This window comes from Eubalaena glacialis, chromosome 4 (genome assembly GCF_028564815.1).
Source record: "Eubalaena glacialis isolate mEubGla1 chromosome 4, mEubGla1.1.hap2.+ XY, whole genome shotgun sequence".
Taxonomy (NCBI): domain Eukaryota; kingdom Metazoa; phylum Chordata; class Mammalia; order Artiodactyla; family Balaenidae; genus Eubalaena; species Eubalaena glacialis.
In genome coordinates, this window is record NC_083719.1 from 83,908,648 (window position 1) to 83,933,968 (window position 25,321).

Sequence of the window (25,321 nt, forward strand, 5' to 3'; positions counted from 1 at the left end):
TGCGCTTCCTGGACTCGAGTGGCTATTTCTTTTCCTTTCCTTGACTATAATCTCTTCAAATATTTTCTCTGGTCTTTTCTCTCTCTCTCCTCCTTCTGGGACCCCTATAATGCGAATGTTGTTGCATTTAATGTTGTCCCAGAGGTCTCTTAGGCTGTCTTCATTTCTTTTCATTCTTTTTTCTTTAGTCTGTTCCGCAGCAGTAAATTCCACCATTCTCTCTTCCAGGTCACTTATCCGTTCTTCTGCCTCAGTTATTCTATTGATTCCTTCCAGTGTAGTTTTCATTTCAGTTATTGTATTGTTCATCTCTGTTTGTTTGTTCTTTAATTCTTCTAGGTCTTTGTTAAACATTTCTTGCATCTTCTCGATCTTTGCCTCCATTGTTTTTCCGAGGTCCTGGATCATCTTCACTATTATTATTCTGAATTCTTTTTCTGGAAGGTTGCCTATCTCCACTTCATTTAGTTGTTTTTCTGGGGTTTTATTTTGTTCCTTCATCTGGTACATAGCCCTCTGCCTTTTCATCTTGTCTATCTTTCTGTGAATGTGATTTTTGTTGCAGAGGCTTCAGGACTGTAGTTCTTTTTGCTTCTGCTGTCTGTCCTCTGGTGGATGAGGCTGAGAGGCTTGTGCAGGTTTCCTGATGGGAGGGACTGGTGGTGGGTGGAGCTGGGCGTTGCTCTGGTGGGCAGAGCTCAGTAAAACTTTAATCCGCTTGAATGCTGATGGGTGGCGCTGGGTTCCCTTCCTGTTGGTTATTTGGCCTGAGGCAACCCAACACTGGAGCCTACCTGGGCTCTTTGGTGGGGCTAATGGCAGAGTCTGGGAGGGCTCACGCCAAGGAGTACTTCCCAGAACTTCTGCTGCCAGTGTCCTTGTCCCCATGGTGAGCCACAGCCACCGCCCCCCTCTGCAGGAGACCCTCCAACACTAGCAGGTAGGTCTGGTTCAGTCTCCCCTGGGGTCACTGCTCCTTCTCCCTGGGTCCTGATGCACACACTACTTTGTGTGTGCCCCCCAAGAGTGGAGTCTGTTTCCCCCAGTCCTGTCGAAGTCGTGTAATCAAATCCCACTAGCCTTCAAAGTCTGATTCTCTGGGAATTCCTCTTCCTGTTGCCGGACCCACAGGTTGGGAAGCCTGACGTAGGGCTCAGAACCTTCACTCCAGTGGGTGGACTTCTGTGGTATAAGTGTTCTCCAGTCTGTGAGTCACCCACCCAGCAGTTATGGGATTTGATTTTACTGTTATTGCGCCCCTCCTACTGTCTCATTGTGGCTTCTCCTTTGTCTTTCGATATGGGGTATCTTTTTTGGTGAGTTCCAGTGTCTCCCTGTCGATGATTGTCCAGCAGCTAGTTGTGATTCTGGTGTTCTCACAAGAGGGAGTGAGAGCACATCCTTCTACTCCACCATCTTGGTTTAGCTTCTGTTTTCTTAAGGTTTCTGTCTGGAATTCTACTTGGAATTCATTTGTTCTGTGGTATAAGATGGAGTCCTTGATTTCTTTCCTCCAATCACTTTTCCTTTAGCCTATATTAAACATAATGTAACCTTTCTTAAATGAGTAACTGTAATACCTCACCTCAGGTTTCCATTTTCAATACCACTGTTCAGTATGGTTGATGCAAAAAATATTAGATATTCTGTAGATCTTGAGATATGCTCCATTCATTACTAATGCTACTAGAATAGTTCAGGTTCCTATTATTCATCATCACTTCAAAGTCATAACAACTAATCCTCCATGCTTTGCTTCTCTCCTCCTCTAATCAGTTCTTTACTAGTTGCCAGATTAAACTTCCTAAAGCATAGTCCTGATGACACTTGCCTATACAAAGACCTTCAATGGCTCTCAGAAAATAAAAAATAATTTAACTAGGTATTTATATTACTTTGCTGGGGCTGCTGTAACAAAGTGCCACAAACCTGGTGGCTTAAACAAAAGATACTGTCTCACAGTTCTGGAGGCTACAAAGCTGAAATGAAGGTGTTGACAGGGTTGCTTCCTTCTCTGGGCTCTGAGGAAGAGCCTATTCCAAGCCTCTCCTTTAGTTTCTGGTGGTTTTCTGGTAATCTCTGGCATTCCTTGGCTTGTGGATGAATTACCCCAATCTCTGCCTTCATCTTCACATGGCATTGTCCCTGACTCTATGACCACATTTCCCCCTCTTGTAAGGATATCAGTCATACTGGATTAGGCCCCACTCCACGTCAATATGACCTCATCTTAACTAATCAATATCTGCAATAACCTTGTTTCCAAATAAGGTCACATTCTAAGGTACTAGGGTTTAGAACTTCAACATATGAATTTGGAGGGAGGGGGACACAATTCAACCCCTAACAGTATTCAAAGTCCTCCACAAGGTTTCCTACTTCCCCTTCAGCTTTATCTCCCCATACCTTACCATTTCACCTTACACCTGAGGCAATGTAGACAACAAAAAGCCCTGTCTTTCTGTAAATCATTACAATACTTTGTCTCTGTGCATTTCTTTTCCTCTAATTTTTTGGACCCTCTCACCAAATCCTATTCATTCTTCAGGATCAAGCTCAAAAGATCCTTCTTCCATTAATAGCCTAAGTTTCCTATCCAGAAATAAGCTCTTTCTTTTCTTCCTCCCTAAATATATTATTTGCACTTTTCTTATGGAACTTAGCACATAACTTGTAACTACTGTTGTACATGGCTTATATGATCTATATTCCCTACTGGACTGTATGTATCTCTTGGGGACAAGGCACACACAGCATTTATTTTTCCCACAGTATTCTTCAAAGTGCTTTATAACAAATATTTGTTGAGCAAAGTTATAACTATCATAGAAATTATAGTTTAAAATCTTTGATATGTTATTTTATAATTATTATTTACTTCTTTAAGACTGCAGAAAAAATCTTATTAATGGATGCTTCTGACTTTTATACTATGGAAATGCACAAATGTTTTCAAACCAATATATAGTTTCAGATCCTAATCCTGAGCCTGTCTAACAAGGTGAACTTACTAATACACTGTAGGAGCCCATTAAACAACTCTAAATTTTTTCCTACAATATTGTTTTTAGAAGTTCCAATGACACAGAAAGAGGTTTCATTTATCACATTTAATAAATATTTATTAACACAATTCTAGGTAGTTCAAACTTATTTTTTAAAAGGGGGGAATATTAAAAAAAAATTAAAACTGAAAACATGGTACCAATATCAAACAAAGTTTTGAGAGTTTTGAGCTAGAATTTAGTTTACTTCCTAAGAAGCAAGCATGCTTTGCCTGTTCTCTTTTTAGAAGAAAAAATGATATCTATGTAATATACTTCCTTTGCCTTTTTATATATATATATATATATATATATATATATATATATATGCACTGACATTCAAATGAGGCACAACTTTAGATAAATAAATAGTTATAAAATAAATCTTCAGGATTTAGTCATTAAGAGTTTGTCAAGATACTTTTTCTAAGTAACCTTTTTGAATGGAAAAGATAACAAGATTCAAGGAGATATACTTTCTAAACAAGCACTTTAAATGAATTTTGGTGTTCACTAACTTAAGTACTCAAGGACTTGGTTTGAAGAGTCCAAGAGACTAAAAGTCTGCTTTTCAAGAGTACTATGATCGTCTATCAAGGGAGAAATTTTGGCATTTCTATATTCTAACAGTTCACGATCCTTGCTTGATGTCAGTAATTCATTGTCGACTACTCCAATAGTTGCATCTTCTACCAGAATATTTGCTTGGTATGCTCCAACTGAAATTTCAGGCATTCCAATGTAGTCATGATCTGCCACTACTGAACCTTGTAAGAGATAAAGACTGTCTGAAAGAAGAAACATAAGTTTGCCTTTTAGAATTATAATTAAATCACTTTAAAATTAAATACTGTTAAATGAGGAACAAAATCCCAAGTAATACAAATTAACTATCAAGATTAATTTCTGGTGGGTTCTCGTATCTCCTAAATAAATATGTCAAAGAATGAATAAAATGATATATGAATTTGACAGTTCATACATACAGAATGCAGGAAAGATCAAGGGTTTTAAAAGAGCCAAACTTTTTTTTTTCCAATTAAAAAAAAAGGAATAATATAAAGGGATTTTTTTTTACAGGATTAAAAAAATTTTTTTATTGGGGTATAGTTGATTTACAATGTTGTATTAGTTTCAGGTGTACAGCAAAGTGAATCTGTTATACATACACATATATCCACTCTTTTTTGGATTCTTTTCCCATTTGGCCATTACAGAGTATTCTCTTGACCTATGTTTGGTAGGTGTGGGTGGAGGGGGTGGTAGGTGTGGGTGAGGGGGTGAGAATCATGGTATAGATTAAAAACAAAAGTTATAAAACTATATTTTTGATGTTGATGATATTCTTAATATACTTCTGCAAAGCATTTCTGGGTGAATTAACGGGGTCATGAAAGATGTTTTAACAAATGGAATTGTTAAGGCCTTACATTTACAACTTTAGATAATACCCCAGTCTTTATAGAATCCATATTAGGGCAATAATGTTAAATTGTCACAATATGAAATGATAAACTAAAATGAAGATTAAGTTCCTAGCATCAGGCTTATATAATAGGAATGTGAAAGTAGGCGGGCTACAACGAATTAGACTAAAAAGCTTAGCTTACTTAAGTCTAATTTACTATTAAAATGCTCATGACCTTTTAAGGTGTAGCTAAATCCATACTAAAATGTGACAAGGAATCTTCCTTGTCAGCATTTCATTCTATTTTGAGCAAATTTATCATCACTATCAGGAAAAAAAATGCTCAAAATGAAAAACACATGGCAAAGCAGCAGCATCTTTATAAATAAAGGTTAATTATATAAAAGAATTTCTCCCTACATAATATTTTAATTCATTACAACAAGGAACTATTCCACCGCAGCTGATTAACTTCCTGGACCCCTGCCTTCTCTTTCTGGATTTTCTCCCAAAACTTTAACAGATTCTCTTAAAGATTTTAATACCTTAAAGAATCCTCAAATTTTAAGTTCAAGAAATAGCAAAAGGAACATTAATTACCCATTTAGATTAGAGATCAATGAAAGTTTCTCAGAGCAGATAAATTTGCTAATATATCCCAGAACATGATTCCCCCCTACCCATCCTCATACTAATATGTGAAAAGCTAACTGAATCTATTCCAACCCTATAAGTTACACATTTATGAACTTTAAATTTACAAACATCAAAAGATCAAACAGGACTTCCCTGGTGGAGCAGTGGTTAAGAATCCGCCTGCCAATGCAGGGGACATGGGTTCGAGCCCTGGTCCGGGAAGATCCCACATGCTGCGGAGCAACTAAGCCCGTGTGCCATAACTACTGAGCCTGCACTCTAGAGCCTGTGGGCCACAACTACGCACGCCTAGAGCCCGTGCTCCGCAACAAGAGAAGCCACCGCAATGAGAAGCCCGCGCACTGCAACAAAGAGTAGCCCCCGCTCGCCGCAACTAAAAGAAAGCCCCCACACAGCAACGAAGACCCAACGCAGCCAAAATAAATAAATAAATAAATAAATAAACTTAAAAAAAAAAAGATCAAACAAAGCTATGTTCTCTCCCAACAGATGGCATAAGTAGACTTGGGCTTGTATGGACATTTAGTTGTGCCCATTTACTTCTTCATTAGGCAAAGTGTACTTGGTATTTTAGTTTTGAGAGGCTTTCTAAGTTTAACCCCACCAATTCTTATTAATGCAAAAGTAGTAATTAGATTGAAAATGCTGTTAAGAAGATACACATACTTATGATGGAAATAAAAGTATGGGTAATTGAAGGTGATAAGAAAATGATTTTTGTATGTTAGCAGGGGATGAATTGCTGAACAAGAGAACAATTCTGAAAGATAAAAAAATCATGCAACCCATGAGAAGTGCTATGCCCAAGAGTAGCAGGAAAGAAGAAAAAATGATCAGTGAAATTGAAACACTTTTAGAATGTGTGCTAGAGCTTCAACATCAAAGTCTGCTATTAGCTTGTTAATACTAGAGAAAGATAGGTTGTAATTTAAAAGAGAACTTAAAAAGGTTAGGTATGGTAAAAATGTTGCTGATGAAATTTTTCTAATAAGCCATGAAGAATTTCATAGGTTCAGGGTACACTGCTGCAATGTATTAGTGACAGCAGCTACAATATAGCATTTAAAGTATTTCCAAATTGGATCTTTGCAGAGATCTTTGATGAAGGAAGTTTTCTGTCTCAAAAAATTTTTTCCATACAGAAAGCAGGTCTATTGTAGTAAAATATGTCCAGTAAACATGTATCAACAGGGAGACTATGGATAGATGTAAAGCTCTTGGAAGTTATCACTTTGATTTCCTGCAAATGCATTCAAAGACCTTGAGCATAAGCATCTCCTAATTACAGTAGACTTAGAAACAAATGGACTTTACCAACCTCACCTGTTTGTAAGAGGACAGCTTCTATATGAAAGTAACCAATATATATCTGAATATATATACATACACACACACACACACACGCACTTTCTTTTAAATAAACTTTAAAGTAATTTAGTGTGATAAAACTGTAGAGAATAAAGATTATACTCAGCAAATTCTACGCAAATCACTCTATATGCAATGGAAAACTACTCTGGAGATTTCAAGCCTTCTTTGTGTAGGAAAAAACAAAATTCTCATTCATTCATAAAGGTCAAATATGTTTCAATTCCTACTATGTTCTAAATCTAGTGGACCCAACAGAAATGCTCTTTAACTTCAAAAAAAGATTACCAAAGACTTACCAGAAGGAGATTTTTTGAGGCCTTACATACATGTTGAAATAATGCTATCTTAGATATATTGGGTAACTGTAAAATATATTATTAAAATTTTTTTCACCTACTTTTTAAACATGGCTACTAGAAAATTTTAAATTATATATTACATAGTTTTTGCATTATATATTCATTGGACAGTACTGATCTAGAACAATCCTGAGTTAGGGATATAGAAAAGAACAAGATAAGTTTTTGCATCCAAGATAAAAAGACAGAGAGATAAACAAACAAAACCATATTAAAGGACTTTTCTACTCAGTCACATTACATGATAGAATTTAATTATTTTAATTTTCTCATTCTATTGATTTAGTTACTATTATGACATGTTTGATGAAAGCATTATTTCAGTTTTGTCTGGACTGAATACTTAAGTCTTTAGTTTCTTAGAAGCAGAGGTATTTTCAAGACATTTCAGGAAGGTGTTATCAGCAGTTTTGACATACTTTTTCTTATTCAGTTTTAAGGAGAAAAAAAATGAGATTAAGAGTATTAAAATTTCCCTAAGGAGAAAAATAAGTTAAAACCAAAGCCTCAGAAAAGTCTGAGTGATTTGGATTAATTTATTTTTTCAAATAGAAAGAAAAGTACAAGGTTTCAGAATAATTAATTTTCTTATTGTGAAGAGAGGTGTCTTGACTAATCCTATACATGGCCTGATATCCTAAAACTATTACAATATGTTGCCATACTACTACATCTTTTCTCATGATAAAATAACAAATAACTACAATTTGATACATACCACATAATTGTCATAACAGATAACCAATACTAACACAGAGAACTGAATGACTTTTAATTGTGAGATTACATAATTAGAGGCCAAAGAGAGGTGCTTTGCTAAAACTACAGTTGGCTCTCCATATCCCAGGGTTCGGATCCATGGATGTGCGGGTGGGGTAAGGGATAAAGGTTGGGGGTACTGTACTATGCCATTTTATGTAAGGGGCCTGAGCACGAGTGTATTTTGGTATCCACAGGGCTCCTGGAACTGATCCCTTGTGGATACCAACTGATGACTGTGTATTAATAATAAAGTCAAGCTCATGGGCTTGATACTAATACAGGGACTAAGCTTTATTTTGTTTTGCGAGTGTAGACCATAATTGTGGTAGGCAGAATAATGGGCCCCTAAAGATAGCCATGTACTAATTCATGAAACTTGTGATTACGTTACCTTACATGGCAAAGGAGAATTAGGGTAGTGATAGGATTATGGTTGCTAACCAACCAACCTTGAACCAGGGAGATTATCCTGGATTATCAGGATGGGCCCAAGGATAAGAGTCCTTAAATGTGGAAGGGGAAGGAAGAATAGGAGGATGGAGTGATGTAATGTGAGAACTCTACCCCCACTGCTGGCTTTTAAGATAGAGGAAGAGGACCACAGCCAAGCAATGTGAACAGCCTCTAGAAGGTGGAAAATGCACAGAAGCACCATCTTCTTGAGCCTTCAGAAAGAAACACAGCCCTGCCAATGCCTCAATTTTAGCCCAATGAGACCTACATTGGATTTCTAAGTATAGAACTGTAAGATAATAAACTTGTGTTGTTCTAAGCCACTAAATTTGTGGTAAATTGTTATGGCAGCAATAGGAAACTTATAAAAGAATAAAAACCATTTCACAAACTGTGAAGGGCAATCAGACCAAAGCCTTTAGGGGAGGCAGACACAAACTGATTACAATAATTCCCACTCAAAACAAAAAACACTACTCAAAATCTATGTCAGATAGAATAATGGGTCAATAACATTTTTCCTTTCAAAGGGAAACATTACGATTATGAAGAGACACTATGGTATGTCAAAAAATTTCTTGTTAAAATACTCAGTCTTGAAAAGGTGCCTGGCACTGAACTAGACAAAAAGGCAAATAGGCCTGCTTAAAATAGCAATGTCAACCTAGTACTGAATGTGCTCCCTCAACATTATGTTCTAGATAAGAATGGATAAGAAGTTCGCAACGGAAGCATATCTGCTTTGTACAGTGAGCTTTAAGACAGCTATGAAATCTCAATGCTGGTAAGAGCAACAATGCAGACAAAGTCATAGTTCTTTTGGCTATACCTTGTTCAAATTTATGTCAAAAGAATGGGATGACTATTCAAAGACATTTTGTTTGGTTTAAATTCAGTTCAAAGACTCTTTAAAATCAGCTTTTGACGTGAAGATTTTCAGGAAAATATGTGATAGAAATCACATTTATTTTGAATTTTCTACAAATAAGAGAAACAGACAAAAACGGACCAAAGAGTAAACAAGAACCAGACTCTAGGATAGCTAGATTAGTACTTCCTTTGATTAATAAGAAAAAACAATTTTACCCATCAATCTCAGGTTCCTTATATGCATACACTAGTACTAATACTGCAATTTCCTTAGTATTACTGGAAGAATAATCTGCAGAGAATTCAAGCATGAGGCAAAAATTGTACTGCTTCTGTTTAGAAATTGTTCTATTCAATTGGATTCTGAAATATTCAGCAGTAGCAAAATGTTAAGTCTCCTTAAGAAATTCTTCGGCAAGAGCAAATTGCAAAATGTTGAAACAGATCCTGATACAGCAACATTTTAAGCACAGATTTTGTATTAATTAAGGAAGGTTAACACATTAGAAGGGAGCAAGTCCTGAAAGCCAAAGATTAAGGGGAAAATCAAAAGAAGAAGAAAGGACAACATGCACCTGTATAATCTTTTGTTCCTACTTAACTTGCAGAAGGGAGAAATCATATAGGGCAGCTTAGAACTACGAAGAGGCACAAGGAATAAAAGTGCTTATCTTCTAACAACGAGAATGAAGGTACTGTGAGCTTTCTGAATTGGAACAGTCCAAGCTAAGTTTACTACTAGAGCAACTGGTTCTGCCATAAGCAGAAAGGAGGGTACTCAGAGCTTTTAACATGAGAGTTGTGACCCAGATCAGAAACAGAGTTGAGCTATTACAAAGCAGCCCCAAGGGCTTCATATCCTAAGAAAGAGGGTTATCTATGATCATCATTTTTATAATTATTATTTACTTAAGCCTGTTAAATAACTCAGTTGTTTATATTGTTTAAAAATGTACTAAATTGTATCTTCCTTAATTGCTACTCAGATTCAAATAATATTGATGCTTTATCTTTCTTTATAGAAAAAACAAAATTAACTAGCTAAGGTACCAATTCACTCCCTCTAAGTTATCCACCCCAAAGAAACTCTAGGGAGCACATACAATAGGACAAAATAAAAGCCTCAATAAAGTGGGATTTAATCTGAAAGCCATGTCATTTAGCTCCAGTCTATGAAAGAAAGGGTTAGAGAAGATCAGGATATCTTGACTATTCGTAATCACATTTGAGGCAAGTATTACCTTGTCCAGTGTGCTATTACCTCTTCTTATAAAGGCACTTTATAGCATTCTGAGTATCTCCCACTCTCACCCTCCCCTGCATCCACCATGACTGTGACTAAGACGTAACATTAAAAATTAATCACATTTTAAAATGTCCCCTAATATATTTATCTCACAACAGAATTCCAGACAGTATGTTTGTTTTTGGCATTATTGATCTTAGTTACTATCATTTCATGCTAAAAGTGACAAAATATTCTGGAAGTGAAAATAATGAAGATATAATTCTTCCTTCTGTGAAACACGTTCAGTGTCTCCCACATGAACTGTGGGAAAGTGTGTGAAAAGTACACTAGAAATCAAAATAAAATCTCTTACAAACCTGACAGTTCCAGAAGACACATGCTAATAAAAAAGACTACCTGGGCTCCAATACTGTACAAAATTTTATAAAAATGAGAAGGGAAAAGAAAAACTAACCAAAGGAGGGGTGCGGGGCAGGGGAGATTTCTTATATTAACTTCTCTCTTCATTCAAAGAAAGTAAAAATGTAGAGAAGTGACAGATATTTACCTTGTTCACTGGATTCTCTTACATAGGGCTTGAGGTGGGACATTTTGATGGGTCTTTTAAGTCTAGTCCCAGTGTTGTCTCTCAGAACAGCACATCCATTTTCTGTAATATAGTCTATGACACAAGGACCAACCCATTCAGATTGGAAACGACCATCCTTCCACCAGTTTTTCCTTTGTCTTAAAACTTCATGACCCACTTTTAGATGAAATGGATTTAATTGCTTTGGTTTCTTTTTAACAATGATTTTGCTTTTATTTAGTTCATCAAAACTGTTGTTCTCCATCTGCAAGTGTAAAAACAAAAAAAAAAGAACAAAGGGATGAAAGAGCTAGAGTTTCTTGAAGGTATATACAGATAACATTATAATAAAAAGATTACTTATTGAGATGCTACTGAAAGCTAGGCAAGAATCCCACTTAATTTTTTAAAACAATATTTCAAAGTCAGTATTATTACCTCAACTTTATAAAGAAAATAAAGTAATGTGAGATAAAGTAATATGCCCAAGTTAAACAACTAGAAAGCAAGACCAGGGATTTGAATTCAGCTCTACCTTGATTCCAAAACACATAGTTTTCCTATTAATGTCTCTCAGAATTTCATAGCTAATAAACATACTGTTTAATCAAAACATGCAGAATTCAATAGAAAAAATTTGGTTTAAGGGTATATCATATGTATGTGAGTGTATGCTGAAATTTTTTTTAAAAATCACTTTATAGATTTTTAGATTATAGAGTTTTTTTCTATTAGATAGAATCACCTGGCCCACTGAAGTTGTCTTATTCTCCATTATTTTATCAGCTTCTTTAATTGCACCTAGAATTCTGGCAAACATACTTGTATTATTACCATCCACTTCACGAAGAATATCTGAAGTCTCAGGCATGTAAAGATTTCGATTAAACATTTGAAAATATGGTGTATTTTTAGTAGGTTCCTATTAAGAAAAATAAACAACAATTTGTAATAAAACATTTATGTAGCCAAGAAATAGTCATAATTCACAAGTACAGATTATAAAAAGGTACATACCAAGTGAGTAACATTGAAGGCAAATGAAACAGCTGCTAGGTGATCATCCCAGTTGTTTGGGTAGTCAGCACAGTGTTTGGAAAGAAATGTTTTGATTGTGCTAGGTGTACTTACAGTTGGATTAATAGTTTGGGAGGCATGAGAAATTACAATTTGCTTTGTACCAAACAATTCACACAGTTCTACATTGATCTGAAAAACATACAAAAAACAAAGCTGATTTTAAAATCTGTATTTTATTTTTCCCTGGATTGAAAGGTTGCAAAAGAATTTGAATCTTGCCTTTTCCTTGACCATAGCCAGTCTTTATGAAAACACACATATTTTGTTTAAAAGAGTAATTACCATTTATTGAGTCCTTACTATGTGCTGATGCTTTACATTACAGTCATTATACCTGACAAAAATCTTATGAGATATTATTAACCCCATTTTAAAGATAAGAAGCTGAAGCTCTGGGAGGTTGAAGCTCTGGGAGGTTAAGTGCCTTGCCAGACACACACATACAGCAAGGAAATGGAAGAACAGAATTTAACACTAACTCTGAGTTCAGATAACATTTTAATTCAGTAGACAGTTTCTCAAACACAGTTAACATAATCCACTTGACAGCTACATGACCTTGGCCAAATCACCAAACCTCTGTGTACTCAGTTTCTTCATCTGTAAAATGAGGAAAATCCTACCCACGACTCTCTTGAGGATTAAATGAATAAATGTTTATAAGGCACTTAAAACAGTGCTTGGCAAGTAGTAAGCACTTTATAACTCTTAATGTTACTATTATTTTTGTTGTTATATTTATTATGGGCAGGGCCTAATAAGTCAAAATGAGTTTAGAAAACTTCTAAGAATAAGCCTGTTAACTTATTTTTCCTACCTTATTTACACCTCAAACTATTTTTTCTTATTATTTTTAGTTGGGGTAGTCAGATAGTAGTGATATAGTAGTGGGGTAGTGATACAGTACTGGCCAAAAAGATTTAAGTGAAAGTTGTTGGGCAGACTCAGCTAGTTCTAGCTTTTTTTGCCCATTAACCTCCCCTTTCTTTCTGCCAGAAATGTAGAATTTGTGGCATGCCATATTGTAAGCATAAGATTGAGAGTCACATCTCAAAGATGGTGGAACAGAATGCTAGAAGCATGGGTTCCCAATGACATTCAGAGTTACCCTTCCAACCCTGGAGAGCCTGGTCTTCTTTTCCCTAAGTATAAAATAAACTCCTATTGGAGTTTATATATTGGAGGGAAGAGAAGGGTTCTCTGTTACTCGCAGTGGAATACAATTCCTACCTAATATATGTACTAATTAAGGCCGCCTTTTTTTTTTTAACATCTTTATTGGAGTATAATTGCGTTACAATGGTGTGTTAGTTTCTGCTGTATAACAAAGTGAATCAGCTATACATATACATATATCCCCATATCTCCTCCCTCTTGCGTCTCCCTCCCACCCTCTCTATCCCACCCCTCTAGGCGGACACAAAGCACTGAGCTGATCTCCCTGTGCTATGCGGCTGCTTCCCACTAGCTAGCTATTTCACATTTGGTAGTATATATTAGTCCGTGCCACTCTCTCACTTCATCCCAGCCTACCCTTCCCCCTCCCCGTGTCCTCAAGTCCATTCTCTACATCTGTGTCATTATTCCTATCCTGTCCCTAGGTTCTTCATAACCATTTTGTTTTTTTTTAGATTCCATATATATGTGTTAGCATACGGTATGTTTTTCTTTCTGACTTCACTCTGTATGACAGACTCTAGGTCCATCCACCTCACTACAAATAACTCAATTTCGTTTCTTTTTATGGCTGAGTAGTATTCCATTGTATATATGTTAGGCCACCTCCTTTTAATTCAAAAGTAATCTAAAAGAAATCCCAGAAAATAGGTATCATTTGGGTCAGCCTCAATCTGAGGTCATAATTAATGGTTTTAAAAATGACTGACTTTTGGAAAAGGCTTCAACTTGTTTGAAGAGGTTGCCTAGAACTGATCCAGTGAATCCATTTGTGAGATGCTACCTATATATCCTTACCCCAAGAGCCTTTTTTTCTCCCCATCAAACCAGACATTCCATTAGTGGTCACAATTTTAGTTTTCCATAAGACACATTTTTAAAGTTAAAGAAATAATTTTTCCTTTACAAACGTTAATTCTCTTTTCTTCAGAAGTTTATAAAAAGGTTTTTGTGTATTTTATTGAAACAATTTAACAAATACTCAAATGCTCTAAGCTGAGATATGTTAGAAACATCTGTACTTTCATCAACTTTATAATAAACCTCCCACATTGTGTATAATGTTCTAAATCTTATTTCAATACTTTAGCAGTGTTTTCTATGTCAGTATATGCTGACAAAATATTTTATTTTGTCACGATTATGCCTGCTGTATAATATTTAAGCCATTTAAATCACAGCAAAAAGAACACATTTTCTTAATCACATGTGATTTTTAGTTTTTTTGTTAAACCTCAGAAAAGAGGCTTATAAACATTTATTGTTACTTTTGGTAAAATTTTCAAAGTCTTGGATTATCATATGACTTTTTTTTTTTAAACATCTTTATTGAAGTATAATTGCTTTACAATGGTGTGTTAGTTTCTGCTTTATAACAAAGTGAATCAGTTATACATATACATATGTTCCCATATCTCTTCCCTCTTGCATCTCCCTCCCTCCCACCCTCCCTATCCCACCCCTCTAGGTGGTCACAAAGCACCGAGCTGATCTCCCTGTACTATGCGGCTGCTTCCCACTAGCTATCTATTTTACATTTGGTAGTGTATATATGTCCATGACACTCTCTCACCCTGTCACATCTCACCCCTCCCCCTCCCCATATCCTCAAGTCCATTCTCTAGTAGGTCTGTGTCTTTATTCCCGTCTTGCCACTAGGTTCTTCATGACCTTTTTTTTTTTCCTTAGATTCCATATATATGTTAGCATACTGTATTTGTTTTTCTCTTTCTGACTTACTTCACTCTGTATGACAGACTCTAACTCCATGCACCTCATTACAAATACCTCCATTTCATTTCTTTTTATGGCTGAGTAATATTCCATTGTATATATGTGCCACATCTTCTTTATCCATTCATCTGATGATGGACACCTAGGTTGCTTCCATGTCCTGGCTATTGTAAACAGAGCTGCAATGAATATTTTGGTACATGACTCTTTCTGAATTATGGTTTTCTCAGGGTATATGCCCAGTAGTGGGATTGCTGGGTCGTATGGTAGCTCTATTTTTAGTTTTTTAAGGAACCTCCATACTGTTCTCCATAGTGGCTGTATCAATTTACATTCCCACCAACAGTGCAAGAGTGTTCCCTTTCCTCCACACCCTCTCCAGCATTTATTGTTTCTAGATTTTTTGATGATGGCCATTCTGACTGGTGTGAGATGATATCTCATTGTAGTTTTGATTTGCATTTCTCTAATGATTAATGATGTTGAGCATTCTTTCATGTGTCTGTTGGCAATCTGTATATCTTCTTTGGAGAAATGTCTATTTAGGTCTTCTGCCCATTTTTGGATTGGGTTGTTCGTTTTTTTGTTATTGAGCTGCATGAGCTGCTTGTAAATCTTGGAGATTAATCCTTTGTCAGTTGCTTCATTTGCAAATATTTTCTCCCATTCTGAGGGTTGTCTTTTGGTCTTGTTTATGGTTTCCTTTGCTGTGCAAAAGCTTTTCAGTTTCATTAGGTCCCATTTGTTTATTTGTGTTTTTATTTCCATTTCTGTAGAAGGTGGGTCAAAAAGGATCTTGCTGTGATTTATGTCATAGAGTGTTCTGCCTAAGTTTTCCTCTAAGAGTTTGATAGTGTCTGGCCTTACACTTAGGTCTTTAATCCATTTTGAGTTTATTTTTGTGTATGGTGTCAGGGAGTGTTCTAATTTCATACTTTTACATGTATCTGTCCAATTTTCCCAGCACCACTTTTTGAAGAGGCTGTCTTTTCTCCACTGTATATGCTTGCCTCCTTTATCAAAGATAAGGTGACCATATGTGCGTGGGTTTATCTCTGGGCTTTCTATCCTGTTCCATTGATCTATATTTCTGTGTTTGTGCCAGTACCAAACTGTCTTGATTACTGTAGCTTTGTAATATAGTCTGAAGTCAGGGAGCCTGATTCCTCCAGCTCCATTTTTCGTTCTCAAGATTGCTTTGGCTATTTGGGGTCTTTTGTGTTTCCATACAAATTGTGAAATTTTTTGTTCTAGTTCTGTGAAAAATGCCAGTGGTAGTTTGATAGGGATTGCATTGAATCTGTAGATTGCTTTGGGTAGTAGAGTCATTTTCACAATGTTGATTCTTCCAATCCAAGAACATGGTATATCTCTCCATCTATTTGTATCATCTTTAATTTCTTTCATCAGTGTCTTATAATTTTCTGCATACAGGTCTTTTGTCTCCTTAGGTAGGTTTATTCCTAGATATTTTATTCTTTTTGTTGCAATGGTAAACGGGAGTGTTTTCTTAATTTCACTTTCAGATTTAATTAATTTTTTTTAATTAACAACACAACAAAATGAATCAGCCATGCACATACAGATATCCCCTCCCTATTGGACTTCCCTCCCATTTAGGTTATCAGAGTGCATTAGGTAGAGTTCCCTGTGCTACACAGTATGTTCCCATCAGTTGTCTATTTTATACATAGTACCAATAATGTATATATCATATGACTTTAAACACGACTAGAAAGACTGCTGGTGATTCATAATGGTTTCATATTGTCATTACCTAGTATCTTGAAGTACTATATGCATTTAGGATGAGGCTTTTCATTAATAAAGGTGAAAGTAAGACAATATTTCAAATAGATTTCTTGATAATTTTGAATTTTGGTGGCCAATTTCCTATCAGATCTGATTAGTCCACATTTATTTTTATATCATTAATGTATCTGTGAAAGAGCTAGTACTAGAAGTTACTTGTGTCAGCTCTATCATTTCCTGTGGTTGAAAGGTGATTGCATTATTATTCGTATGATCTTGTTTCACTGCAAGAAAATTAAGCCACCTAGCTATTCTATGAAGGGTAGTTTGGCAAAAACTGGACAATATCCATAAATTTAATTACTGCTGCTAAAGCAAAAGAATGAGTGAGGGAACCACTATGGATTCCCACATGTTGCAGATTCTCACTTTTCTCCCAAGATACCTTCCCATACCATGTGTGACACACAATCATCTGCTTTGTTGATTCAGGATGCTATTATCAATCTCTATATATTATTAGTAAAAGCTTCATTTCTTTCTTATTTATTAGATAAAAATTACAAACAAAAGTTCTAATATTGTCATCCTACAAACTAGATTGTCTTGCACACCCCATTTTGCAGACCACTGCTATGTCAGTCAAGGTAGGCAACATTATACTGCAGTTAAAAAACACATTCAAGGCTCAGTGGTTTAACTCAAAAATTTTACTACTTGCTCAGACAAGGTCAGCTGTAGGTCAGGGTGTCTCTCCAAAGCACCTAGGTGCCTCAGAAATCCTGGATGAGAGAAAATCCACTACCCTTTAAGGTAATATCTGAAATATGCAGTTAATTCTCCAGAGACAGAATAAGACTGGGAGAAGGAAGAATCGAGGATGAAGTTTTCAATACCTCAGGCTGAAAGGGGCACACATTCATCCATTCAACTTCTTTGCCCAGATGTGTTACTTGGGCTTGCCCACCTGCAAGAGGCTAGGACAGTCGTCTATGTTTGGAAGGCTAGGAGAACTAGTTATTGCTAAGCACTAGTAATTTATATCACAAAACAACAGATGATTATGTATATTTTAATCACTAATAGTTATAAAAGCAACATAATGATAACATATAAACTGAAAAGTTAAGGGAAAAAACCTATAATCTCATTACTCTTAAAAACTCCATGGTTAACCATATAAATTTTTATTTTAGTTTCTTTACATCTATGTAAAATATGTATACATAATATATGTAATAAAATCTTTTATCCAGAGTTTTAACTGAACATGTTTTAATCAGTGTCCATGTTATTTCCTTTTCTTTGTCAACATTTTTAATGACTACAAAATATTTCATCATGTGGCTTGACATTTTTCTGAAACACTTTGTTTGGATATTTAGGTCATTTCCTGTTTCTCGTTAATATACATAGCATTGTGGTAAATAATATCATAAAAGAGCTATTTTTCTATACTTTGGATAATCACCTTAGAATTCTTAGGAATAGGATCGTTCATCAGTATATATATATATATATATATATATATGGTTCTTACTGGACCTTTGGCAGACTGCTTTACAAGAGTTAGTTTCAAGTTGCTATACTACCTGTAATGTAAGGCTATATTATTTTATCTGTACTCTATTTGGTATTTTTGGTATTACTACTATTTTTCTTGATTTAGATAAACAAAAAATGGTCTTAATTTATATTACTCATTACTATTGGGTTTGAACATTTTTCCATATTTATTATTTTTATTCCCTCTTGTGAATTACATTTCTGCCATTGACTAAATTTTTTAATTTGTTTGAATCTTTTATAATAAAGGCATTAGCCCTTTCCTGCATGAATGTGCTTTATTTTTGTTGGCCTATTTCTTGGCCTGTATGTTTTGGTTATTTTACCACATATAAATTTCTAATTTTTAAACAGCCAAAGTTGGTGATTTTTCCATTTAAATTTATGCCACTATTCCCTAAGCTTGGAAAGTTAACTCAGTCTCTAGAGATTGAAAAAAAAAAGTCAATTGTATTTTTTTTTGTTTCAATTAAAAAAACCAAAATTTTTAATTTACCTGAAAACAATTTTGGTATGCAGTAATTTTAAAATCATATTATAGAAATAACTAGAAATAATTAGAAAATTGTTATCTATGCTGTTAATTAAATCAAATTTATTAAATAATCCTTCCCTAACTCCACGCATTTGTGATACCAGCTCTACCATTTTAAACATGGTTACTAAACTCTGTGCCAAAGGGCCTCCTTAACATCTGTTGGACACCTTGAAAACTACTAGCTTAAGGTAGTTTATGGTTTCAACATTAGATAAGACTATATTCCTTTTGATGATGTTGTATCTTTACAGAACTGTTTTTTGACAGGTGCTATGATAAAAAGCAACGACTGTATAAAAATCAATGCGAAACAGGAAATGAGGATGGCAGTGTCTAAACTGATTCCAAAGTTTGAAAAGCTTAGCAGTGGTAAACAGGTATACACATCCCATTAGTAACTAACTGTGGTTATTTAAGAATGAAATGAAAATATTATTTCTTTCAATTTATAACTACTATTTTTTAAAATGGCTAAGTGGTTAGGACATAAATACTAAGTTGTTTGGACCTGTGCAGAAAAAGAGTTAACATAGCAGAACTAAGGCTGCTATCCTGTGAAAGTCCTGCTTACAAAGTTGGCCCTTGGCTGGTGTCTAGGACCTTGGATTTCGTGTGGGTTTCCACCATTCCCTAACTGATTAAGGGTGGCTCACAGTGCCTAAACTGTTTATACAATCAAGGTGGCTTATGCTGAACACCTTCTTTCTTTTGAGAATCTAGAATTTTTGGTGCTTATGTGATCAGCTCCCAGTAAAAATCCTAGGCACCGAGTCTCTAGTGAGCTTCCCTGGTAGACAACAATTTACATGGGTTGCTATAACTCTGCTGGGAGAATTGAGCATGTCCTGTGTGATTACACTGGGAGAGGATGTCTTAGAAGCTTGTTCCTAGTTTCCCCTGGACTTATCCCCATGAGCCTTTTGTCTGCTGATTTTGCTTTGTATCCTTTAGTTATAATAAATCTTAGCCATAGTATGACCATCTGCTGAGTCCTCCTAGGACTCCTAGTGAATTATAAAACCTGGAGATAACCTTAGGGACCCCCGGCACAGGCCCTAACTATTTGATAAGTATCAGTTTAAGTATTTCTTTTGGACTGAGATATCAAAGGTGCTGTGAACCTAGACAGTCTGGTTATTTTCTTACACCAGTACCCTGTCAATTATAAAAATTTAATAATATGCCTTAAGTATAGTAGTTATATTCCTTTTTTAGAATTTTTGTATGTATTCCTGTCTGCTTATTCTTTCAGGTTAACTTTAATCCGGATAAAGGCCAGGGCAAGGGAAAATGCTCCCTCCTTTTTAATGCTGATTAGAAATCCATTAACATATAAATTAATTTTGATTTGGGAAAAATTGGTATCTTTCAATATTGAATATTCTCATTCACGAACATGACTGTATTTCTCCATTTAGTCAATTCTCCCTCTACATGTCAATCATAGAATTTTTAAGCTAGAAGCAAAAAAAGACTCTTTGGTCCAACCTCCTCATTTTAGTTTGAAGAAAACTAAAGATAGGTTTACAATTACTTAGTGGCACATTAAGTACTAAAATCCTTAATTTCCAGTCCAACTACCTTTGTACTATACAATATTAAACCTCTATATCTGTAGGAATTTATCTAAACTTATTAAGTACCATATAAGTTGCGCTGCTCACTGAAAGGTGAGTAAAATATGCTCCTAGATCTAAGTAGTTTGTCTTACCTGATGAATGAACTCATCTCTTTGGTCCATTATTATTTTCTGAGGAGGTCCATATAAGAAAAATATATTGATAATAGCTTTAGAAATTTCTGATGCTGAAACATCACAAAGAGGCAAAATCACAACCCATTTTGTGAACAAATCTGTCATGATTATAGCATATACATGACTTCTGCTGCTTGTATGAAATGGGCCCATCAGATCAACAGTAACTATACTCCATGGATTCTCCACTTTGAGAAGGTGCTGTTTAGGTGCTAGAATAACCGTATTTTTTGCCACTTGGCAATGCTGACAAGCATATACCTATAAAACAGGCATACAATAAAGAAAAGGTATACAAATGTTAATATATTCAATATAATAAAAGCAGTCTTATAAATCTGAACTTTGAAATGGTTGATAGGTATTTTGTGTTTTGAAGGAGAAACTTTTGGACTATTCTCATAATAAAATAAAACCTATTCAGAATATAAGCAAATATTACTTGCTACTACTATTCAATGACCGCCTTAAGGGGTCTTATTCACATGGAACATAATTCTGGTTTACAATCAATAAATATTTATTAAATGAATAGATCTTAAAACATGTTTGCTATAATTTTAAATCAATATGTGAGTATATAATTTCTATAAGCAAAAAAATTTTTTTCTTTTAAAGTTATCACTCTACTAAGTTCATTCATTCATGTATGCAGTAATATTCATTAAAATATAACTTTATTCAAACAATATTTATAGATGCCAGAAATTCCTCTAGGTCCTGGAAAAAGAGAATGAACAAAAACAAAGCCCATGCTGTCATGGAGCTTTCATTTGTGTGAGAAGAGAAGAGATCAATTGATCAACATATGGATGGTGCCATTGTTCAACATATTTCTGGAATTACACTTTGGAAACTACTTTCAAACCAAGTCCTGAACAAAATTTTTAAACCGATCTTATTGCATTATAGTTACTTTTGATCAAAATTTTTATTTTCTAGCTTTTCTAACTTAAACTAGTTCTCATCACAAATAACCTTATTTCCAAAAATCATTTTTCAAATGATAAAGATGTGACAAAGATTTCATTGAACGTCTGTAAAGGAATGTGTGGCAGGTTCTAAGGGCAAATACAAAAACTGAGGTCTTTGGAGTACCTGCACAGACTCACAAATGATACTTAGTTTTAAATTAAATGTTGGGTTAATTCTTTTGCCTGAAATGACAGTCTTTTTAATGCACTATTACGATTATTAAAGGGTTCTCACATACATACTAAGGAATTTCTATCATTTGCCATATGGAGCACACTAGAAAGAGTAGGGATCAATTGACCTAGCAGCAAGAATCCCAGAACTCCTAGGTGAATTTTCTATTAGAAGAAGTTGAGGTCCTAATGGGTTATAAAGTTACAAAACTCAGACTAATTTCATTATCTTCACAACTTGATTTTGCAATTAGTTGGTTTGGGGTTTCTGCCATATTTGACATTTTCTATGTCAAGACAATATAGGGACAAAAGAGGAGACACACATGGGGCCTGACTTATAATGAACATATTCTCCTCTCAAGAAAAGATTATATGACTGCCATCAAAGAGGTAATGATTAACTTTTGGTCAAAGAAATTTCAGCCCCATTTAAATTCTGCCTACACAAGATAGTTCAATGACGAAAATCTGGTTCTAGATAATCTATCTAAACAGAGTATTTTCAAATATTTAAATAATGCTTTATTCTAGTTCAAATTATATTTCAGTGATTTTAAAGAAGATTTTTGAGGGGAAATAAAACTCCCTTTAAATGTTTTGCAGAAAAACTACCCAGACAAAAAGTACTTAATGAGAAGTGATAGCTAGAGTTAATCTGGAGCAAAAATGAATTTTGGATATATACTACAAAAACATTATTCAAAATATTCTAAATACATAAGCCATACCCACTGTTTGACATCATTGGTCACAGAAGTCCAATAGTAGCTGGATTCCACTAGAGTAAGGGTTCTGGATATGCCATGATGGGCTCCAGTGTCATTTTCATGGCATTCTCTCAGGACTTTCTTTTTTTCTTCTTCTGAAACAATTACCAAACGATTTTGTTTTCTGTCTTTTCCGACATAAAACAGCTTTTTTTCTGAAATAAAAAAATACCAAAAAGATATAATTGAAAATTTTAGATATCTATATAGTTTTAAGATAATCATAGCCTTATCTTCAAACCATGAGGTTTTTTTTGTTAAATCTTTTTCCCTCTAAGATAGAATATTTGTGAAGATGCTACCATACAATCTGAAAGGTCCTCAGCTGTTACACTTACTAATAGATATGTAGGAGAACTAGCTGCTATAGTTTTGTAGCTATCAACACAAGTAGGGCTAGCTTGTTCACCAAAGCACATGATAAATATGGGAGTATAAAATTATCTTTCTATGGGAGTAATCAAAGTAGAAAAATACTTGCAGCAGGCACCTCCTAAAAAAGGCAGGAATTAGCAAATAAATTATGTACAAATAAGCAACTTCTGGGACAGAATTTTCCAAAATAGCATTTCATCATAGCTGTATTTTTGTAAGCAACCACCTCTCTTAAGTTTTTCCGGATTTGGGTAGGAAATAGGGTTCATAAAGCCAAGAAAGTGGGCAAACCTTAATCCTCAGGACAGTTGTTTTCCTTTGGAGACCTGGAAAGAGTCTACGGCTGGGAAGTAATCAGGGCAGGAAGAGAATCGCCAATTCTCCAGTGTGGATGAGTAGCTATTCAAACTCCAAAATACACCAGTAAGCTATTAGTGTGCTTAATTAAGCACATGCTGAGTGGAACATTCCTTACTTGAATTAGAAAGTAAGCAACTTAAGGGCAGGAGTTATCTATCTTATTCATCAACATGTTCCCAAGGCCTAAAATGTGATTGGCACACAGTAGGAACTCAGTAAACATTTCTTGCATAAATGATTAAATAAATGAATGAATGAGTCCTCTTTAGTCTAAGATGTAATAGGTATGCCTGTTCTTAAGCTTAAGGGAGTTACTGGAAGGGGTGTACACAGGAAGAAATAAGCAGGTATTTATTTATTATCTTAGAATTTTCTTGACCTGCTTTGAGAAAAGCCTGATTCCCATTAATAGTACCAACATTCATTTAGTCATCTGGTCATTGTACTTCTTTGCTTATCTCATCCCAAACTTCTCTTCCCCTTTGAAGGAGGAGGAGAAAGAGGGGAAAATTATCATAATCTTTCAAGATAAATATTCTACTGTCTTTCAAATATTTAATTCATTCAGGGGGATTAGGAGTTCAAAAATAAATATGATCCTGAGACTATTTAATGGCACTGAGAGGGAGGAACCACAGAAATAAGTATAGTAAATAAGTTAACTTTGTCAACATTTTCATATTCGGCATCAAATAAGTTCTTCATTGAGAGTGACACGAGTGCCTGCAAGTGTACCACTAGAGTAGGAATCACCTGAGGACAAAAGCAGGTGACATTAATTTAGGTAAGTGCTTTGTTTTGTTCATGGTATCATTTTCTATGATTTAAAATACACTTTTCACATTTACTGGCCTTCAGTTAGCTTCAATGTGATTTTTATTTTGCTTTTGACTGAATGGCATTATCAATTTAAATGGTAATTGTTAAGCAACGACCAATTACTACAGAAATTCTCAGGATTCCACAAAGAATTACATATGGAGAAACATCTATATAAACTCTATACTAAAAATTGGGGGCATTAATTTTACCTTTGAAGGCAAATTTTTTTGCTGCTCTTCTTATGCCACTTCTCTCACTAGGCAGTGTAGTTGGATGATATTCACCAATTCGTTTATAATATGCAATCTGTTTAAGATGAAGGTCACCATTTTTTCCACTACGAACCATCATGAACCTAGGTAAAAGGTATTTAAAGATATAATTTAAATGATAAACTAATTCAGTTGCTATTTCAGTTTAGCCTTCTGTCATATTTCTGCTTACATGTGACCTGAACATTCCCGGAATATTATCTGTGACAGAGATAATTGTAGTACAGAAAAGTGTGTGATGTATATGAACTAAAATATTCAAATGCTATTTTTGAGACACAACATGACACATTATCTTGTCTCTTTCCATATGAAAAGAAATACTGAAAAATTTCCACATACTGGGAAAAAAGGAAATGAACAAGCACACTTCAAGAAGTTTTGCTTAAAGTCTCTAATTACCATCAACTGAAATGTTACTTACATAGGATGGTTCTGTTATGTGACATTTAAACAAATGACAGCTTATAAGAGGGAAAATGTAATTTTATATTACTTCTAAATATATTCATGGTCATTGCAAAATGCAAAAAATTCTCAAATCATTTATGAGAAAGATACATTTTAGAAATGTTCAAATGATAAATGGCAAAGAAGATATTTAGCTATGCTAGATCTCATACACTCTTCTGAACTACATGTAAGCTAATTTTTCTTGAACAGAAATGATTTTTGTTCTGTGTGTACTTTCCCTATGTTATAAAGGAAAATCTGGCTGGACTGGCCAAAACAAAACTTCTCTATTTTAGACCCTAAGCCATATGGAAAACCATTACTACATTCAAAAGAAAAAACCTTTTCTTTCATATTTTCAGTCAAAACGAACTATTCTGTGCTGGTTATTCTGTTTGCCACCATCCCCATTGATCCAGATACATGTTTGGCCTTTCTCTCCCTGCTGCTGTACCCTAAAAGACTGACCCTTACAGACTGCATTTATAGTTTTCTGGTTGGACTTGTCCAATGGGAGGTACGAGCAGGCAAATCAGATGGCAGAAGAAAGAGGTCAGGATATTTATTTCCCGGCTCCTTCCTTGGTTTAAGCTGCAACCCTCTACAATCATAGCTCCTGTCAGGAAGCCCATCTTCTGTGTCTCTAGTTCTCACTGGAAGTCTGTAATGACATTTCTTCTTCTTGCTGCTTCAGCCCTAGAGGTGGTTGCTATTTTCTGCTGTTGCTAGTCTCCAGGTGCCATGTTGGTTTCTTTGACCCTTTCCATCATATGTTTAT

The 25,321-nt window shown here is 35.0% G+C and overlaps 1 protein-coding gene across 2 annotated transcripts in view; it reads right to left on the minus strand.

Moving 5' to 3' along the window:
• Positions 1-3,556: 3,556 nt before the first annotated feature.
• GIN1 (gypsy retrotransposon integrase 1) overlaps positions 3,557-25,321 on the minus strand; it is a 29,888-nt gene continuing 8,123 nt past the window's right edge. Inside the window, exons 2-8 of one of the 2 annotated variants that reach the window (XM_061188025.1) lie at positions 24,028-24,173; positions 22,223-22,416; positions 20,299-20,604; positions 11,759-11,950; positions 11,487-11,663; positions 10,721-11,006; positions 3,557-3,832 (exon numbers count right to left, since the gene is read on the minus strand). In XM_061188025.1, coding sequence (XP_061044008.1) covers positions 3,558-3,832; positions 10,721-11,006; positions 11,487-11,663; positions 11,759-11,950; positions 20,299-20,604; positions 22,223-22,416; positions 24,028-24,169 — 1,572 coding nt within the window. In that variant the 5' untranslated portion in view covers positions 24,170-24,173 and the 3' untranslated portion in view covers position 3,557. Of the gene's footprint in view, positions 3,833-10,720; positions 11,007-11,486; positions 11,664-11,758; positions 11,951-20,298; positions 20,605-22,222; positions 22,417-24,027; positions 24,174-25,321 lie in introns of those variants that run through there. The other variant, XM_061188026.1, reaches the window with a different exon arrangement.